The sequence below is a fragment of the Salvelinus fontinalis genome, chromosome 40, assembly GCF_029448725.1.
Source record: "Salvelinus fontinalis isolate EN_2023a chromosome 40, ASM2944872v1, whole genome shotgun sequence".
Taxonomy (NCBI): domain Eukaryota; kingdom Metazoa; phylum Chordata; class Actinopteri; order Salmoniformes; family Salmonidae; genus Salvelinus; species Salvelinus fontinalis.
Window position 1 is genome coordinate 30380601 of NC_074704.1, and position 18603 is coordinate 30399203.

At 47.5% G+C, this 18603-nt stretch overlaps 1 protein-coding gene and 1 long non-coding RNA gene across 4 annotated transcripts; both read right to left on the reverse strand.

The window, feature by feature from the left end:
- Positions 1-404: 404 nt before the first annotated feature.
- LOC129839631 (uncharacterized) lies at positions 405-7018 on the reverse strand. The gene is made up of 2 exons (XR_008757048.1): positions 5563-7018; positions 405-5346 (listed from the first exon to the last, which is right to left on the reverse strand). It is a non-coding gene; the product is annotated as an uncharacterized LOC129839631 (long non-coding RNA).
- A 130-nt stretch (positions 7019-7148) lies between these two features.
- LOC129839630 (voltage-dependent P/Q-type calcium channel subunit alpha-1A-like) lies at positions 7149-16163 on the reverse strand. 3 transcript variants are annotated; one of them, XM_055907160.1, is made up of 4 exons: positions 15681-16163; positions 13085-13307; positions 11098-11354; positions 7149-9869 (listed from the first exon to the last, which is right to left on the reverse strand). In XM_055907160.1, exons 2-4 carry the CDS (start codon positions 13284-13286, stop codon positions 9075-9077), a joined length of 1254 nt encoding a protein of 417 aa, XP_055763135.1. In that variant the 5' UTR covers positions 13287-13307; positions 15681-16163; the 3' UTR covers positions 7149-9074. The 3 variants fall into 3 exon arrangements, with proteins under 3 accessions (XP_055763135.1, XP_055763136.1, XP_055763134.1); XM_055907161.1 differs by lacking the exon at positions 15681-16163 and having other exon boundaries at positions 11098-11342; positions 13085-13841; XM_055907159.1 differs by lacking the exon at positions 15681-16163 and having other exon boundaries at positions 13085-13839.
- Between the last annotated feature and the right edge of the window lie 2440 nt (positions 16164-18603).

An 18603-nucleotide genomic window follows, 5' to 3' on the forward strand; every position in this document is an offset into this window, starting at 1 on the left:
AAAGGATGTCAATAAAATGTGAGGATAGAGGAAGAGAGGGAGGGTGTTGGTGGGTGGGGGTTGTGGACTCACACAGTAAAAGGTGGTTGGGGATGCCTCACTGAATGGGTGTGTGTGTGTGCCACACAATGTGAGGAAGTACCATACTCTGTAGGTGTGTTTGTGTGTAGTTTGGACTTCCCATAAACCAAACCATTCCTATCTTGAGGATAAGAAGGAACCAAGGAAGAAGGGAAGGAAACAGAGGATATAGGTTGAAATCGTTCAGTGTGTGTTCTATATGCAGATTAAGGAAGGATACAGAGGATAGATTGAATGCATTTTCTGTGTGTGTGTGTGTGTGTGTGTGCGTGTGTGTGTGTGTGTGTGTTATACACAGACGCATTAAGGAGTCAGAGGGTCGGTAGAATGCATTCTCTCTGGTTTTATTCAGGTTCCTTAGGAAGAGTTCTGTTCGGAGTAACAAAATGCACTGGTAGAAATAGCAGAGATAGAGAGCGAGAGAAAAAGAGATTTCATAGCCGGAATAAACGGGTAACATCATAACCAGAGTCATCAGGCAGCTCTCAAGACTCTCAATCAAGGGATTTTTGTTTTTCTTTAATTAAGGAAAAATGTATTCCTTCATTCCATGTTTATCTTTTATTTATCTTTTCTTAATTTTTGTTGTTGTAATGTAATGTTTCAACATTTTGTTTAAAGTGTTAAATCGTCTACCTCCCCGCCGTCACAGCTCTTTAGTGAATTAACTGTCAAGTAACAAACAAAAACATTCTTTGATTACATCACCAAAGTTCTTCTTTTTAAAGATTATCTATCTATTTTTTTTGTCCAAGTTTTTTTCTCCAGTTGTTTGTTTTTAAAAATAGAAGAAAAAGGAACACATTGCTCTTAAAAACATCTATCTATATATATTTATACATATATATATATACTTTTTTTCTCTTAATATTTTTTATTTTATTTTATTCCTGAAGTTGACTTATTTAACCCCACGTAGTGGCATGCACATTGCACATGCAAATCTGTTATTTAAATACTTCTCTTTTTATCTTAAATTGCCATGTAGTTATGTCGTGTCTTTTCTCTTCTTGCTTCCTAAAAGGACTCCTGTCTTGTATGGTTCTCTACTGTGGCACTGGACTGATATGGTATGGTTTCTACTGTAGATTCACCCCACCTCACTCCTATGCTTCACCATAAGGAGGTTAACACTGAAAACGGATCTTAAATCAGTGTCTATGGGACAAATTGATGGTATTGTGATATTATAATGTGATGGCTGGGAGACTGTATGGAATGAAGAGTCAGGGGCCTTGAGGGTTTCCATGGTGACAGTAGAAGACGCTCCACACATCTCTAGAATCAATCACACCCACGGTCGTCAAGAATCTTGGTGTTGTCGCTGTGTGTGTGTGTGATGTCACGTAAAGACACACACAAACACACACGCACACACACACACACACACACACACACACACACACACACACACACACACACACACACACACACACTGAAGTCTCCAAACATGCACATACGCACATACACACACGATACTCACCCGTTCTCCTGCGAAAACAATATAATGACAACATACACATAGGCCTCTGAAGGGTACGTTATGTCGACCAATGTACACTCTGTTTAAAGCATGAGTGCACCACCTTGTGTTCATGTATGGTATAACATGTACATGGACATTACTTGAGTGAGACTTCAAGCACAATTAAAGAGTGGGAATGATGTTGTAGACACTATGTCACAATGGATTAGAGCATCTGCTAAATGATTGAAATGTAAATGTTGAAAAATAAATTGAGGGGCGATAAAAGAGAAAATAGATGGACATGGTCTGATTGTTTCAGAAAGTTTATGGAAGATGTACACAAGAAGAGTTTACAGAGCAAATGTACAGAGAGAGAAAGAGAATGATGACAGACCCAACACAACGATCACCTATTCATTCACCCATGCCCTCCCTCCAGACCTTACTCGTCGATCACAGAGAGAGAAGGAATAGAATGGTAGGTGAGGCATAACTGGATGGAGAGAAGAGTACAGTTGGAGAGAAAATGTTATGGAAACATTATGAAAGCGTTATTCAGTGCAGTGTGTGTTGTCTATCTACAAAGAAGATTTGGTTCCTACTGTACAGTGTAAGGCACTGAAGATAACTTACTGTAGATGAGGTGTGATCACACGCACGCACGCACTCACTCATGCACATACTCTCTCACTCACTCACACACGCGCACACACATGTAGCAAACACACACGAACACAACACACAGACACAGAGGAATGTCTCACTGTCATGCCAGTAAACCCAGCCCTGATGAGGTTGGTGACCCTCCACTCCAAAATGAGCTGGGGGATGCAGGTGGAGGTCAATGAGAAAATGGCAGCTGATGACATCATAATGAAGGCTGTATTGGCAAGCGGAAGAAGGCGGAGCTAGAAAATGAACCAAGAACGTTCCAGTGCCATTTGTGAAATAATGTGACTTGTGACACTACTTCTAACCGGGGTCTGTTCAGGAGGGTGCAAATGTTACAGAAAACATTCAGATAGAAATGCATCAAGTAGAACGGATATGCTTGTCAGTCTGACAGAAAAGGGTGTCGTGTCAGCTCTATTCATTACATTTCTATCTGTTCTTTTCCAGAACGTTTCGCCTCAGCAGAACATACCATTACGTTTCACCTCAGCGGAACGTACCCCCTGCTGTGCCCCCCCCCCCCCCCCCCCCCCCCCCACATAGACTCTCTCACCCTGACCTTTGACCCCAACACACACGCATGCACACACCTAGTGCTGTACAAGGGGAGACCACACCACTGTATGGTTTGAGATACATACAGATGACTTTTGGCAGCACTACTGTACCTGCCTGTACATGAAACCCCTTAAGTTTGTTAGGAGAGCCCTTATTTCTGTTTCAACAAACACTAGCCTCACACACCAATCATTTACATCATTTCACAAACGCACAACAGTTGATCGATTGAGTGAATGGGGTTGGATTGGCTTTCGCAGGACGTCTGCTTTCTCAAAGAGGAGGAAAAAATGATAGAGAGAGTCGATCAAGAAGTCACATCAGAAAGAGAAAGGAAAGACAAAAAATACATGGATAGGAAGGTAGGATGGATGGATGAACGATTGAGAGTAAACTGTAAACTTCGTAAAGCCTCCTTTTCACAAATCTTCTGGATTTAAAAATAAATAAAATAAACCCCTTAAAATGGTCATTCATTTTATAATGGTTGGAGCACACAATCCACACAACATGCTTTAATTCAATGGCAGTGTTGTGTGTCGATGTCAGCCATTTTGGATCTACAGGTACAATTCTGGACAAGCATGTTGGTGTTGCTGAGCCGAAATGGAGTAGTCAGTTTCCTGCCTGGTCAGTGGACACCCACAGTGTCAAGTGCAAGTAGGTTTCAGCGGCAGATTCATGATGAATGGTAGGTGGTCTGTAATGGAGGTTAAGGGGAGAAGGGAAGACATTACAAATGCCCATGCCAGATAACAAACCATACAGTAACTCAAACCCTAGGCCTATATTTTTTCATATGATTTCATAAATTTATATCATATTATATGATATAACTGACTAACTGCCTTAGCGTGCCTATTATATAGTGTAGATTCTATCTATCTAGCTATCTATCTCTAGAGACACCTGAGAAGTAAACAAATCATTGCCTTTTCGCCCCTGCAATTACAGTATCTCACTACACTGTGTGAAACTGGGCAAAGGAGATCCCCAAAATGGCCGCCATATCAAAAATAGTTTCCATTCCCCTCTCTTCCTGCGCTTTACTCACTGTTCCAACCAACTAAGCAAAGCCCAGTCCCTACTGCCTTGCTCCCAACCGCTACCTGCCCACAGACAGCGACTAGGACTCTTTAAGGCGTAGTGTGGTTGATGTTGATCAACCACAGGAGGGGGTGAGGGGGATGGTGAGGGGCGAGGGGCGAGTGGGGAAGGGTAGATGTGACTCTGAAAACAGAAGGCACTGAGGCACTGGGGTTTCTGGGTAGATGAACACCCCTCTGATGTAGGCCCCCCCTCTCTCTCTGGACCTACCTATACGGAGGGCAGGGGTGGTATATGTAGGCCCCCCCCTCTCTCTGGACCTACCTATACGGAGGGCAGGGGTGGTATATGTAGACCCCCCCCTCTCTCTGGACCTACCTATACGGAGGGCAGGGGTGGTATATGTAGGCCCCCCCCTCTCTCTGGACCTACCTATACGGAGGGCAGGGGTGGTATTTGTAGGCCCCCCCTCTCTCTGGACCTACCTATACGGAGGGCAGGGGTGGTATATGTAGGCCCCCCCCTCTCTCTGGACCTACCTATACGGAGGGCAGGGGTGGTATATGGAGGCCCCCCCCCTCTCTCTCTGGACCTACCTATACGGAGGGCAGGGGTGGTATTTGTAGGCCCCCCCCCCCTCTCTCTGGACCTACCTATATGGAGGGCAGGGGTGGTATATGGAGGCCCCCCCCCTCTCTCTCTGGACCTACCTATATGGAGGGCAGGGGTGGTATATGGAGGCCCCCCCCCTCTCTCTCTGGACCTACCTATATGGAGGGCAGGGGTGGTATATGTAGGCCCCCCCCTCTCTCTGGACCTACCTATACGGAGGGCAGGGGTGGTATATGTAGGTCCCCCCCTCTCTGGACCTACCTATACGGAGGGCAGGGGTGGTATATGTAGGTCCCCCCCTCTCTGGACCTACCTATATGGAGGGCAGGGGTGGTATATGTAGGCCCCCCCCTCTCTCTGGACCTACCTATATGGAGGGCAGGGGTGGTATATGTAGGCCCCCCCCTCTCTGGACCTACCTATATGGAGGGCAGGGGTGGTATATGTAGGCCCCCCCCTCTCTCTCTGGACCTACCTATATGGAGGGCAGGGGTGGTATATGTAGGCCCCCCCTCTCTCTCTGGACCTACCTATACGGAGGGCAGGGGTGGTATATGTAGGCCCCCCCTCTCTCTCTGGACCTACCTATACGGAGGGCAGGGGTGGTATATGTAGGCCCCCCCCTCTCTCTGGACCTACCTATATGGAGGGCAGGGGTGGTAAATGTAGGCCCCCCCCTCTCTCTGGACCTACCTATATGGAGGGCAGGGGTGGTAAATGTAGGCCCCCCCCTCTCTCTGGACCTACCTATATGGAGGGCAGGGGTGGTATATGTAGGCCCCCCCTCTCTCTCTGGACCTACCTATACGGAGGGCAGGGGTGGTATATGTAGGCCCCCCCTCTCTCTCTGGACCTACCTATACGGAGGGCAGGGGTGGTATTTGTAGGCCCCCCCTCTCTCTCTGGACCTACCTATACGGAGGGCAGGGGTGGTATATGGCGGCCCCCCCTCTCTCTCTGGACCTACCTATACGGAGGGCAGGGGTGGTATATGGAGGCCCCCCCTCTCTCTCTGGACCTACCTATACGGAGGGCAGGGGTGGTATTTGTAGGCCCCCCCCTCTCTCTGGACCTACCTATACGGAGGGCAGGGGTGGTATATGTAGGCCCCCCTCTCTCTGGACCTACCTATACGGAGGGCAGGGGTGGTGTATGGGATTGGACAGCTTGGGAGAACGATAGAGGGAGCAGGAGAGGACAAAACACTGCAAGAGGGTAAAAAATAAAGGAAAGATGTGCTATGAAGGATAAGGATATCGTGAGTGATTGTGCAAAAGCAAAACGATGTGGGCATACCCTCTACCTATATAGTTCTATCCATCTATATTAAAATGCTGTATATACACTATCTGACCCATAGAAATATAATCTATAGATATGCCATCATTGACTTGAATTGGGAGGCCTGTTCTACACATTCTATTTCTATGCGCTCACTTACGTATTGTCATTTATTTATAATGGCACAACCACTCTGCACTGTAATGGTAAAGGAGAAATGGATGTTGGATAGATCTGCATAGAGTTTGTAGTGGGATATTGTGTGGAGCTACCGGGACAAAGTGCAATTTGAATCTGTGTAGCTGATTTCAATGGAGAGTTTCTGAGCTCTAGCCACGTACCTAGTGTTTGAAGTAAATAAAAGTATGTTTATCTCTCTATAATATATACATTTTTATATCTCTATATATCTATATTGTATCTATAATTTTACGAGTTATGATAGGGAATATCTGTTACAATCTACATAACTGTAATCATAGCAAAATAAATATGTTTTAATCCAAAACATCTGGAAACAATCATGTTAGCTAACCTGTCTAAAGAATGCTCTAGAATGTACTAGAGTTTCTAGAGTCTAGACGAGAGTTTCTAGAACGTCTTAGAGATTATAAAATGTTTCTAGAATGTTCTCCTCTGGCTTGGTAAAGCAAGCAGCTCAGTGCTAAACATGTCATGGGAAATCAGAAAGACAGAGAGACTAGACAGCTAGTGGAGAGCTCTTGGGGATGTGAGGTGGAGCTCGTTCACAACATAGAGGTAGAAAGAGGGCTCTAGGTGGATATAACCCGGTATAAGTCCTCTTTCTAACTCTACGGTTCTAGCTATAAATCAGATACTTGTGGAGGTCTGACGGTTGGTTGGCCGGTTCATTTGGCTGTGACTGGGGCGCACTCAGCAGGACACAATGTTTCTGGAACGCTCGGATAGAAAAATGCTATTTAGAACAAACATGCATCTCTTACATGTAGAATAAAGAACCACGTCGGCTCTGTTAATGACATTTCTATCTGCAACGTTTGACAACATTTGGCTACTGAACGTGGCCCCGGTTCTCTGTCTACCACTGAGGGGGGACCGATCAGAGGTAAAGAGCTGCGTTACACAACGCTACACAGTTCTATCTGTGTTGCTCACAATCACAATCCGACATCTAACCCCTCCCTGAAAAGTTTATGCGTGTTGCATGTATCGGACCCGGTTAAAGGCGTTTTGGAACAGTTTGGAACAGTTTGGGAAACAGGTTTGGGAAACAGTTTGGGAAACAGGTTTGGGACAGTTTGGGAACAGTTTGGGAACAGTTTGGGAACAGTTTGGGAACAGTTTGGGAAACAGGTTTGGGAAACAGTTTGGGAAACAGGTTTGGGACAGTTTGGGAACAGTTTGGGAACAGTTTGAACAGAACCCAAGGAAAATAAACGATGAAAACTAGATGACACAGCAGATTGAAACTCCAAAAAACATGACAACAGATCTACGGCAAACAACTATCATCATTCATCGTTTTGCATTGACATTGATATCAGTATTTATAGGACCATCGTCATTATTAACAATACAAATCACTTATTTAAAGAGGTTGAAGTTCTCTCTCTCTCCTCACAGCTCTCTCAATTCTTACTTATTCCTCAAAACAATTTAGGAATATCTTAGTACAACAGGAATATCTTAGTAAAATTTAGGAGTATCTCAGGAACTTAGGAGTACTTTCAAGATAAGAAAATGGTAGCTTTAAAACCCTATTGGGCGGAAATCAAACTTAAAAAAGGTTGTCCATCGGATCCTTAGGGTGATATAGAACAAATATTTACCCAATAAACAAACGCATGATGATAGACAGAGTCAGAGAGAGAGAGAGAGAGAGAGAGAGAGAGAGAGAGAGAGAGAGAGAGAGTCAGAAAAAGAGAACTTCTTCAATCAAAACCTAAAATGTAAATGTTCGATAAACCCAATATGCCCCCATATCCCCAACAGTAGATTTTCTCTCTAGGTATTTTTGTTGTTGTTAAATTCCTTCATGCATCATAACGGATTAACAGAGGCTTGAGCGAATGCAACAGAAGAACCAAGCTCCAATGTCCAAGAAGAAGAATTAGAAGAAGAAGAAGTAATCGATAGAAGAAATACTGAAGAAATCGTCTTTTCCCTCCCTTCTTTCTTTCCGCTCCTCCTCCCATCATTTTCCTTTCCTGTCCTTTCTTTTTCGGCAGGATGGAGGAGAGAGGAAGGGGGGAGAGAAGATAGTGGGGGCAAACAAACTACGCCCCCTAAGGGTCCATGACTCTGCCCCCAGCCCCTCCCCTGTGGCCCCACCCACCGGAACAGGACGTGATGTCACACTAGGCCCCACCCACAGGAAGTGAGGTCACACCAGGTCCGTCGTCAGCATTTCGTGAGTCTGTAACAGTAAACAGGAGATGATAAAACTCATCAAATATCAGCCAGCTCTGTCATTGGCTGGTTTTTGCAGTAGAGGCGGAGCTTCCTGGTTCTAGTCCAGTCCCTTTAAGGAAAGTTTAAGTTAAAGTGGTTGTTCTCCCTTTTTTTCTCCTCTTTTTTTTCAAAGTTTGTTTTTGTTTTCTGTTCTTTAGTCTTCAAGTTAGATTTTTCTGGAGGCATAGCTTGGCGTGTATAAGGATAGGGGGTCCTGGCATGGGTTTTCCTTGTTTTTTCTTTTAAACATGTCCGTCTAGGTTAGACCAAGAGCAGTGTTAGCTAGCTAGCGTTTAGCTGTTAGCTCCTAACACTTATCAGGCTAGTAGAATAGAATGACAGAACAGCAAGAGCACCCAGGTTTAGCTTAACTTAACTAACCCACCTATCTCCTAAACAGTCTGGGAGATGAGCTTATATTTACTATTCATTGGCCACTTGTAACTTAATACACATGCTCCTCCCTTCCTTTCATTCTTTTGTTCTTTCTTCCCTCTCCACCTCTCCACCATCCCTCGGTCCACTCCCCCCTGGGCACGCTGAGAACTCTGGGTATGGTAGTTGAGACAGAGGAGAAGAGGAGAGGTGCGTAGTTCTGCCTTATAGCTGTCTCTCTTTGTCATGTTTGCTCTGAGTTTAGAGTCTCACACACTCACACAGTGTGCCTCCTCTCCTCTAACCATCCCTCCATCCTTCATCATTCCATCCAAGTCTGAGTCTCAGGGGTGGAGGTAGAGGGATGGAGAGACTTCTCCCAAATTCTCCTCTCCTCCTTTCCTTTCCTCACCCCTTTCTGCATCCCTTTACCCTTCATTCAAGTCTGCATAACGAAGAACAGAGGACGGGGGAGACGGAGAGACTCCTCTCCTCCCTCCTTTTCCTCTCTTCCTCTCCTCCCTCGTTCTTCTGTTCCTTCGCTGTGCTAGCACCAGTCGTCCTCGTCCGTCTCGCTGTAGGGTTCGTGCAGGCCCTTCCGGGGGCCTCTGGGGCCTCCATGGGGGACCCGGTGATGAGGGGGGGACCGGTGGGGTGGTCCCCCTGGATGGGGGTGTTGATGTGGGGGCCCTCGCCGGTGCGGGGAGGGCGAAGACGAGCGGTAACCATTTGGGACTCGTCGGGGGTGAGGGGGAGCAAGTGGAGGTGGTGGGCCCACGCCGCCCCCGTGCCGGGCAGTCCTGGGGGAGCGTGGGTGCGGGTTGCCGTGCGGGTGGGGGTTGCCGTGGGGATGTGGGTTGCTGAGGCTCTGCTCGTAGGCGGGCGGCTCATGCTGGCGCTCGTACTCGCAGTCACGCTCATAGAATGGGCCGCCCTCGCTCTCCAGACTATCCCCGGGAGGGGGACCGCTCCAGCGCCCGTGGCGGGGGGACCGGGGTGACCCATGGTGGGGCGGAGGTGAACGAGACCCCGACTGGTGCCGGGCCGATCTCGGAGACCCGTGCCTCGACCCTCCGTGCTCAAGCGGGGAAACGTGACGCGATGGCGGACGGTGATACCCCCCTCCGTCGTGCTCCGGGGGGGAGAAGTGTCGGGGGGAGGGGGAGCGGAGTCGTCCAGGGGGACCTGCTCCGTAGGTGGGCTTGGGGTGTCGTATGGCTGGGGAGTAGGTGACGTGGGGGCGTGGCACGGCGGGGGTCTGGGGCAGCTGGCGGCGCCCACGGCGGGGGGTGGAGGTACCGGACGTGGAGGGAACGGGGCTGCCGCTCACCGAGCTACTGCCCTACAGCAAATATGGCGACAAGGCAAATCAAAAAGCACCACAAAATTAACCAACCACAGCCAACCACAAAGGAACCACGACCACAACCACACCGACCAGAGAGAAAGAGAGAGGAGATAGAGAGAGGAGATAGAGACAAACAGACACAGAGCGAGACGGACAGAGTGATAAAGAGAGAGGAGGAGGGGGATAGATATAGGTAGATAGATAGATAGAGATAAAGAGAGAGGAGGAGGGGGATAGATATAGATAGATAGATAGACAGAGATAAAGAGAGAGGAGGAGGGGGATAGATATAGGTAGATAGATAGACAGAGATAAAGAGAGGGGATGAGGGGGGATAGATATAGGTAGATAGATAGACAGAGATAAAGAGAGGGGATGAGGGGGGATAGATATAGTTAGATAGATAGACAGAGATAAAGAGAGAGGAGGAGGGGGATAGATATAGATAGATAGATAGACAGAGATAAAGAGAGAGGAGGAGGGAGGATAGATATAGTTAGATAGATATCGATAAAGAGAGGGATAGATATAGATAGATAGATAGATAGATATAGATAAAGAGAGAGGAGGAGGGGGATAGATATAGATAGATAGAGAGACAGAGATAAAGAGAGAGGAGGAGGGGGATAGATATAGATAGATAGAGATAAAGAGAGAGGAGGAGGGATAGATATAGGTAGACAGAGATAAGGAGAGAGAAAAGAAAAGCGGAAAGACAGCAACATTGAAAACCATAACAACCAAACCGCCAATGAGGCAAAAGAGCACATACACGTTGAAGCCACGAGAGCCACATCAAGAAAAATGGACAGAGAAACAGTGACAAAGAAAAAAAGAAAAAGAAAAAAAGAGAAATTGATATCTGTAAGTAGTGGTAGTTAACCATCAAGGCAGAACTCTAAATCAAAGATTATTGGTTAGATCACTCCAGCTGCTTCTCCATTGGTTAGTTTTCGATATCCACCAATGGGATGAGAAAGAACCATTATAATCCACCTGTTTTCCATGGTGCTTGACGAAGGCCTTCTTCCACTTCCCTGAGAAAGATATACTATAGAGAGGAATAACGGTGTGTGTGTGTGTGTGTGTGTGATTGTGTGTGTGTGAGGCCGTATACAGTATGTGCAGTCTATGTGTGTACTTTCACATGCATTTGTGTGTGTATGTTTGTGTGTATATGCTTATGCTTCTCATCTCCCGTCCGTCGCTGTGTGGTGCCCACCTGTCTGTGGCCCCGTCCGTCGGGCCCCTCACTAGGAGAGCGGGACCAGTGTCTGTCCCCCTGGTCGTGGGGGTGTCTGTGGGTGAACTCTGGCCCGTGTCTGTCTGGCCCGAAGCGCCCCTCCTTCTCCATGGAGCCACCGTGGTGGTGGTGATGATGGTGGTGCCTGCGGTCTTTGGCTCGACCGCGTTCACGTTCACGCTCTTTGGGGGGGAGTTCTCCAGACTGGGTGGTGGTGCTCAGGTCTGTGCCCAACCCTGCAAGAGGAGGGGGGACATATTTTCTATGCCATAAAGTTTCTTCTGAAAGTCTACTTCCTTGAATTTCTCAAACTTCTGCTGGAACTTGACTTTTCTATGTCAAACCTCTGATGGAATTTGACTTTTCTATCTCAAACCTCTGATGGAACTTGACTTTTCTACCTCAAACCTCTGATGGAACTTGACTTTTCTACCTCAAACCTCTGATGGAACTTGACTTTTCTACCTCAAACCTCTGATGGAACTTGACTTTTCTATCTCAAACCTCTGATGGAACTTGACTTTTCTATCTCAAACCTCTGATGGAACTTGACTTTTCTACCTCAAACCTCTGATGGAACTTGACTTTTCTACCTCAAACCTCTGATGGAACTTGACTTTTCTACCTCAAACCTCTGATGGAACTTGACTTTTCTATCTCAAACCTCTGATGGAACTTGACTTTTTCTATCTCAAACCTCTGATGGAACTTGACTTTTCTACCTCAAACCTCTGATGGAACTTGACTTTTCTACCTCAAATCTCTGATGGAACTTGACTTTTCTACCTCAAACCTCTGATGGAACTTGACTTTTCTACCTCAAACCTCTGATGGAACTTGACTTTTCTACCTCAAACCTCTGATGGAACTTGACTTTTCTACCTCAAACCTCTGATGGAACTTGACTTTTCTACCTCAAACCTCTGATGGAACTTGACTTTTCTACCTCAAACCTCTGATGGAACTTGACTTTTCTACCTCAAACCTCTGATGGAACTTGACTTTTCTACCTCAAACCTCTGATGGAACTTGACTTTTCTACCTCAAACCTCTGATGGAACTTGACTTTTCTACCTCAAACCTCTGATGGAACTTGACTTTTCTACCTCAAACCTCTGATGGAACTTGACTTTTCTACCCCAAACCTCTGATGGAACTTGACTTTTCTATCTCAAACCTCTGATGGAACTTGACTTTTCTACCTCAAACCTCTGATGGAACTTGACTTTTCTATCTCAAACCTCTGATGGAACTTGACTTTTCTACCTCAAACCTCTGATGGAACTTGACTTTTCTACCTCAAACCTCTGATGGAACTTGACTTTTCTCTGAAAAGTTTCTCTAAAACTTTCTACTTCTTACCTTCTTTCCAAAAAGTTTGGTTTGAAACCTTCCCTTTTGGGAGCTTTTATTTAGTGTTAACAATATTAGCAAAATTCCCAGTTTTTCCAGAAATCCCAGCTGGAAGATTCAGAAGGGAACAAGCAGGACATCCAGAATCCTCCAAAGCACTGGGATAAAGACTATTTATTCTAAGGGAAACCAGGGCCAGTATCCACAAGACATTTCTGATCTAGGATCAGCTCCCCCCGTTCATTTTATTTTGTTCATTATGATCTGAAAGGCAAAACTGATTCTAGATGAGCACTCCTACTCTGAGACACTTTGTGAATACTGGCCTTGTTCAATGAGAAACTTGGTCAAAATACTCTAGCATCTCTCTCACTTGTGTCTGTGTCCGTTTATCTGGTAAGGGACCTCTGTAACTGTGTTTGTGTGTGTATGTGTGTGTGTATGTTTGTGTGTATGTGTCTGTGTGTATGTGTGTGTGTGTGTGTGTGTGTGTGTGTGTGTGTGTGTGTGTGTGTGTGTGTGTGTGTGTGTGTGTGTGTGTGTGTGTGTGTGTGTGTGTGTGTGTGTGTGTGTGTGACGTGCATGTGTCTCTCCATCTCTTCATCGCTCTCACCTGTGTCTGCGTCTGTATATCTGGTCAGGGACCTCTGAGAGGTGCGGTGGCTCCTATCCCTCCTGTCCCTGCGTTGTCCCCCTCCTGCTCCCCCACCATGCCTCCCCTCTCCTTCTACCCTCTCCAGGCTGTAGTCATCCAGCCTCACCCCCCTCTCCCTGCCAGAACGCCCGTGGACCAGAGAGGAGGTGGACCGACGCATGGGGCTGGTGTCTGTTATGGTCTGGAGAACGGAGAGGGAGAGGGGGAGGGAGAGGAGAGGAGAGGGGGAGGAGAGGAGGAGGAGAGGGAGCAAGATGTAGAGAGGGAGAAGAGAGATGGAAGTGAGAGAAGAGAGATGGAAGAGAGAGAAGAGAGAGTGGGAGAGAGAATGAGAGAACGGGCAGAAAATAAGAAAGTCAAACTGTTTAAAACTCACTCTGTACAGGAATATGTAGTGGTGGTAGTGTGTAGTGTGAGAGTGTCTGCTTGTGTTAATGCACTTGTCTGCGTGGGAGTGTGTGTCGGAGAGTCTGTGTCGGAGTGTCTGTGTGGAAGTGTCTGTGTTGAAGTGTCTGTGTTGGAGTGTCTGTGTGGGAGAGTCAGTTTCGGAGAGTCAGTGTGGGAGTGTCTGTGTGGGAGTGTCTGTGTGGGAGTGTCTGTGTTGGAGTGTCTGTGTGGGAGAGTCTGTGTGGGAGTGTCTGTGTGGGAGTGTCTGTGTGGGAGAGTCTGTGTGGGAGTGTCTGTGTGGGAGTGTCTGTGTGGGAGTGTCTGTGTGGGAGTGTCTGTGTAGGAGTGTCTATGTGGGAGTGTCTATGTGGGAGTGTCTATGTGGGAGTGTCTGTGTGGGAGTGACTAAGTGGGAGTGTCTGTGTGGGACAGTCTGTGTGGGAGTGTCTGTGTTGGAGTGTCTGTGTGGGAGTGTCTTTGTGGGAGTGTCTGTGTGGGAGTGTCTGTGTGGGAGTGTCTGTGTGGGACAGTCTGTGTGGGACAGTCTGTGTGGGAGTGTCTGTGTGGGAGTGTCTGTGTCGGAGTGTCTGTGTGGGAGTGTCGGTGTGGGACAGTCTGTGTGGGAGTGTCTATGTGGGAGTGTCTGTGTGGGACAGTCTGTGTGGGAGTGTCTGTGTTGGAGTGTCTGTGTGGGAGTGTCTGTGTGGGAGTGTCTGTGTGGGAGTGTCTGTGTGGGACAGTCTGTGTGGGACAGTCTGTGTGGGAGTGTCTGTGTGGGAGTGTCTGTGTCGGAGTGTCTGTGTGGGAGTGTCTGTGTGGGACAGTCTGTGTGGGAGTGTCTGTGTGGGAGTGTCTATGTGGGAGTGTCTGTGTGGGACAGTCTGTGTGGGAGTGTCTGTTTTGGAGTGTCTGTGTTGGAGTGTCTGTGTGGGAGAGTCTGTGTGGGAGTGTCTGTGTGGGAGAGTACACCATCCCAAAAGATCCCTCTATCAGCCCATACCTCACTAAACCCACAACCCCAAGCACATCCAACTACAATACCATGCTTCCCTACTATGAGAGAGCGACAGGCAGAGAGAGAGAGAGAGAGAGAGAGAGAGAGAAAGAGAGAGAGAGAGACATAAAGGGCAGAATGACAGAAGAGAGAGAAAGAGAACAAGCATAGACCATGCCTCACATGCATCCAATGGCACGTATGCAGAAGCATGTATGCATCCAGAATGCTATCTTTTAGAGATCGTAGTAGCATTCAATACCGACACCCACAGTCACATCCACGATCTACTAGCATGAAGAACACCTGTATCAGCAGGCAGACCTAGGAGCTGACCTCTTCAAGTCATTCAGGTATACAAGTCCCTCGGTCTTGTAATGGGGGAACCAGACAAGCCCGATGGATATATGGACAAGCCATGCGTACTCCTCAAGTAGCTGGGCATTCAACTCACACCCGAAATACACACACCCACTGAGCTCACAAGCTGCATTCTGCTGTTCAGACTGGCTTCCATATGTAGCTTAGCTATGAAGCATGGCATATCATGTGCAGTAACCAGACGCTCACACACACAATTGGCTTCCAAAGAGCGCCCAATGTCCAATATGGTATACCATGCACGGTGTGACTGACATGACATGCCAAGACTATGTTTATATATTGGTCAGCAATGTCCGTCTAGCGATATCATGCTTCAACATTTGCTGTCGACCCAGAGGCAATGCAAGAGGCAATCGCAATCTCAAACATACAAAGACAGCAGACAGACAATCACAGACAGACGGACAGACAGACAAGCAGACCCTCCTTCTAGACCATGTGGACCAACACTGCAACACAGGCATACAGGACAGAGGGTGTGGGGGGGGGGGGGGGGGGGGGGGCAGCACACAACATTACTGGGACAAAAGGATCAGAGAGAGAGAGGAGAGGACAGGAGAACATAGAAACAAGATGAAAGACAGACGGGAAAAAACAGAGGGAGAGAGAGAGAGGTGGATTTTTTTTAAGCTTGAGAAAGACAGAGAGAGAGATAGGGGAGCGATAGAGAGACAGAGAGATAGTGGGAGAGACAGGGGTACATTAAAAGAGAGAGAGAGTGATAGAGAGAGAACTAAAATGAACGGAAGATAGATAAAGAGACAGAGAGGGAGAGACAGGGGTACATACACTGAGGTGGTTATGTCCACGGGGCCTGTGTCGTCTCCGCTGTAGTCAGACAGGCACACAGAGAGGAGAGGAGCAGAGAGCCACACACACAGTCATGAAGCCACAGAGAGGAAAGGAAGGCAGGGAAAGGAGAGGAGAGGGAGAGGAGAAGAAGGGAGAGGATAGGAAGAGATAGGATAGGAAGGGAGAGAAGAGGAAGGGAGAGGAGAGGAAGGGAGAGGAGAAGAAGGGAGCGGAGAGGAAGGGAGAGGAAGGAAGGGAGAGGAAAGAAGAGGAGAAGAAGGGAGAGGAAGGGAGCGGAGAAGAAGGGAGCGGAGAAGAAGGGAGAGGAAAGGAGAAGAGAAGAAGGGAGCGGAGAAGAAGGGAGAGGAAAGGAGAAGAGAAGAAAGGAGCGGAGAAGAAGGGAGAGGAAAGGAGAAGAGAAGAAGGGAGCGGAGAAGAAGGGAGCGGAGAAGAAGGGAGCGGAGAAGAAGGGAGCAGAGAAGAAGGGAGCAGAGAAGAAGCGAGCGGAGAAGAAGGGAGAGGAAAGGAGAAGAGAAGAAGGGAGCGGAGAAGAAGGGAGAGGAGATGAAGGGAGAGGAAAGGAGAAGAGAAGAAGGGAGCGGAGAAGAAGGGAGAGGAGAGGAAGGGAGAGGAGAAGAAGGGAGAAGAAGGGAGAGGAAAGAAAGGGAGTGGAGAAGAAGGGAGCGGAGAAGAAGGGAAAGGAACGGAGAAGAGAAGAAGGGAGCGGAGAAGAAGGGAGCGGAGAAGAAGGGAAAGGAAAGGAGAGGAGAAGAAGGGAGAGGAAAGGAAGGGAGAGGGGAAGAAGGGAGAAGAAGGGAGAGGAAAGGAAGGGAGTGGAGAAGAAGGGAGCGGAGAAGGAAGCGGAGAGGAAGGGAGAGGAAGGGAGAGGAGAAGAAGGGAGCGGAGAGGAAGGGAGCGGAGAAAAAGGGAGTGGAGAAGAAGGGAGAGGAAAGGAGAAGAGAAGAAGGGAGCGGAGAGGAAGGGAGAGGAGAAGAAGGGAGCGGAGAAGAAGGGAGCGGAGAAGAAGGGAGCGGAGAAAGGAGAGGAAAGGAGAAGAGAAGAAGGGAGCGGAGAGGAAGGGAGAGACAAAAACAAACAGCACCGGAGGACAGATCCATTGGGCACAGCATAGCCACCAAGACCCAGGGAGCGAGAGGGATGGAGAGAGGAAGGGGGGAGAGAAGGATGAAGGGAAAAGGATGAGTGGGGAGGAGGAAAGGGTTGGGTATAGAAAGAGAGGTGGGGTTGGTATGGGAGAGAGGAATGAGGGGGAGGGATGGGAAACAGAGGACGAAGGGAAGGTAAAAAAGTTGGGAAGGAGGTAGAGAAAGAACATGATGAGGAAAGGAGAGAAGGGAGGATGAGACATTAGAGGGCAGGGAGGTTAAAAGGAAGAAGAGAGAGAGCAGAACAATAGAGAGATCCAGTTAATTGGTGAAGGGCCAACGAGAACACACAAGAGAGAGGAGGGTGAGAGAGAGAGAGGGAGGAAAAGAGAGACAATAAAAAACGTTGCTCACTGACACACACGCACGCACGCACACTTACCGCAGCATCGTGTACACTCTGTAGGGCAGAGCAGTGTTAGACACAGTCAGTGAGGAGAGCACAGGTGGTGGTGTTTCATACTATACAGTCTATAGGCTATTAGCCAGCGTTCCAAATGGCACCCTAATCTCTACAAAATGCATTACTTTTGACCAGAGCCCTACAGTATGGGATCTGGTCAAAAGTAGTGCACTACAAAGGGAATAGGGTGCCAGGTGGTCTTAAACTACCACACTACCGATGCCACACTAAAGCTTTTCAGATACAGTATAACGCAACATATTCCACTACTAAACACTACTACGCTTCTATGCTACCAACACACACACACACACACACACACACACACACACACACACACACACACACACACACACACACACACACACACACACACACACACACACACACACACACACACACACACACACAAACTCAGACAACACACTCCTTCAGTCTTACAGTAACCAACAGACAACACACTCCTACAGTCTTACAGTAACCAACAGACAACACACTGCTACAGTCTTACAGTAACTAACAGACAACACACTCCTACAGTCTTACAGTAACCAACAGACAACACACTCCTTCAGTCTTACAGTAACTAACAGACAACACACTCCTACAGTCTTACAGTAACCAACAGACAACACACTGCTACAGTCTTACAGTAACCAACAGACTTGATGACAACAGACAACACACTCCTACAGTCTTACAGTAACCAACAGACAACACACTGCTACAGTCTTACAGTAACCAACCGACAACACACTCCTACAGTCTTACAGTAACCAACAGACAACACACTCCTACAGTCTTACAGTAACCAACAGACAACACACTCCTTCAGTCTTACAGTAACTAACAGACAACACACTCCTACAGTCTTACAGTAACCAACAGACAACACACTGCTACAGTCTTACAGTAACCAACAGACAACACACTGCTACAGTCTTACAGTAACCAACAGACAACACACTGCTACAGTCTTACAGTAACCAACAGACAACACACTCCTACAGTCTTACAGTAACCAACAGACAACACACTGCTACAGTCTTACAGTAACTAACAGACAACACACTCCTACAGTCTTACAGTAACCAACAGACAACACACTGCTACAGTCTTACAGTAACCAACAGACAACACACTGCTACAGTCTTACAGTAACCAACAGACAACACACTGCTACAGTCTTACAGTAACCAACAGACAACACACTGCTACAGTCTTACAGTAACCAACAGACAACACACTGCTACAGTCTTACAGTAACCAACAGACAACACACTGCTACAGTCTTACAGTAACCAACAGACAACACACTGCTACAGTCTTACAGTAACCAACAGACTTGATG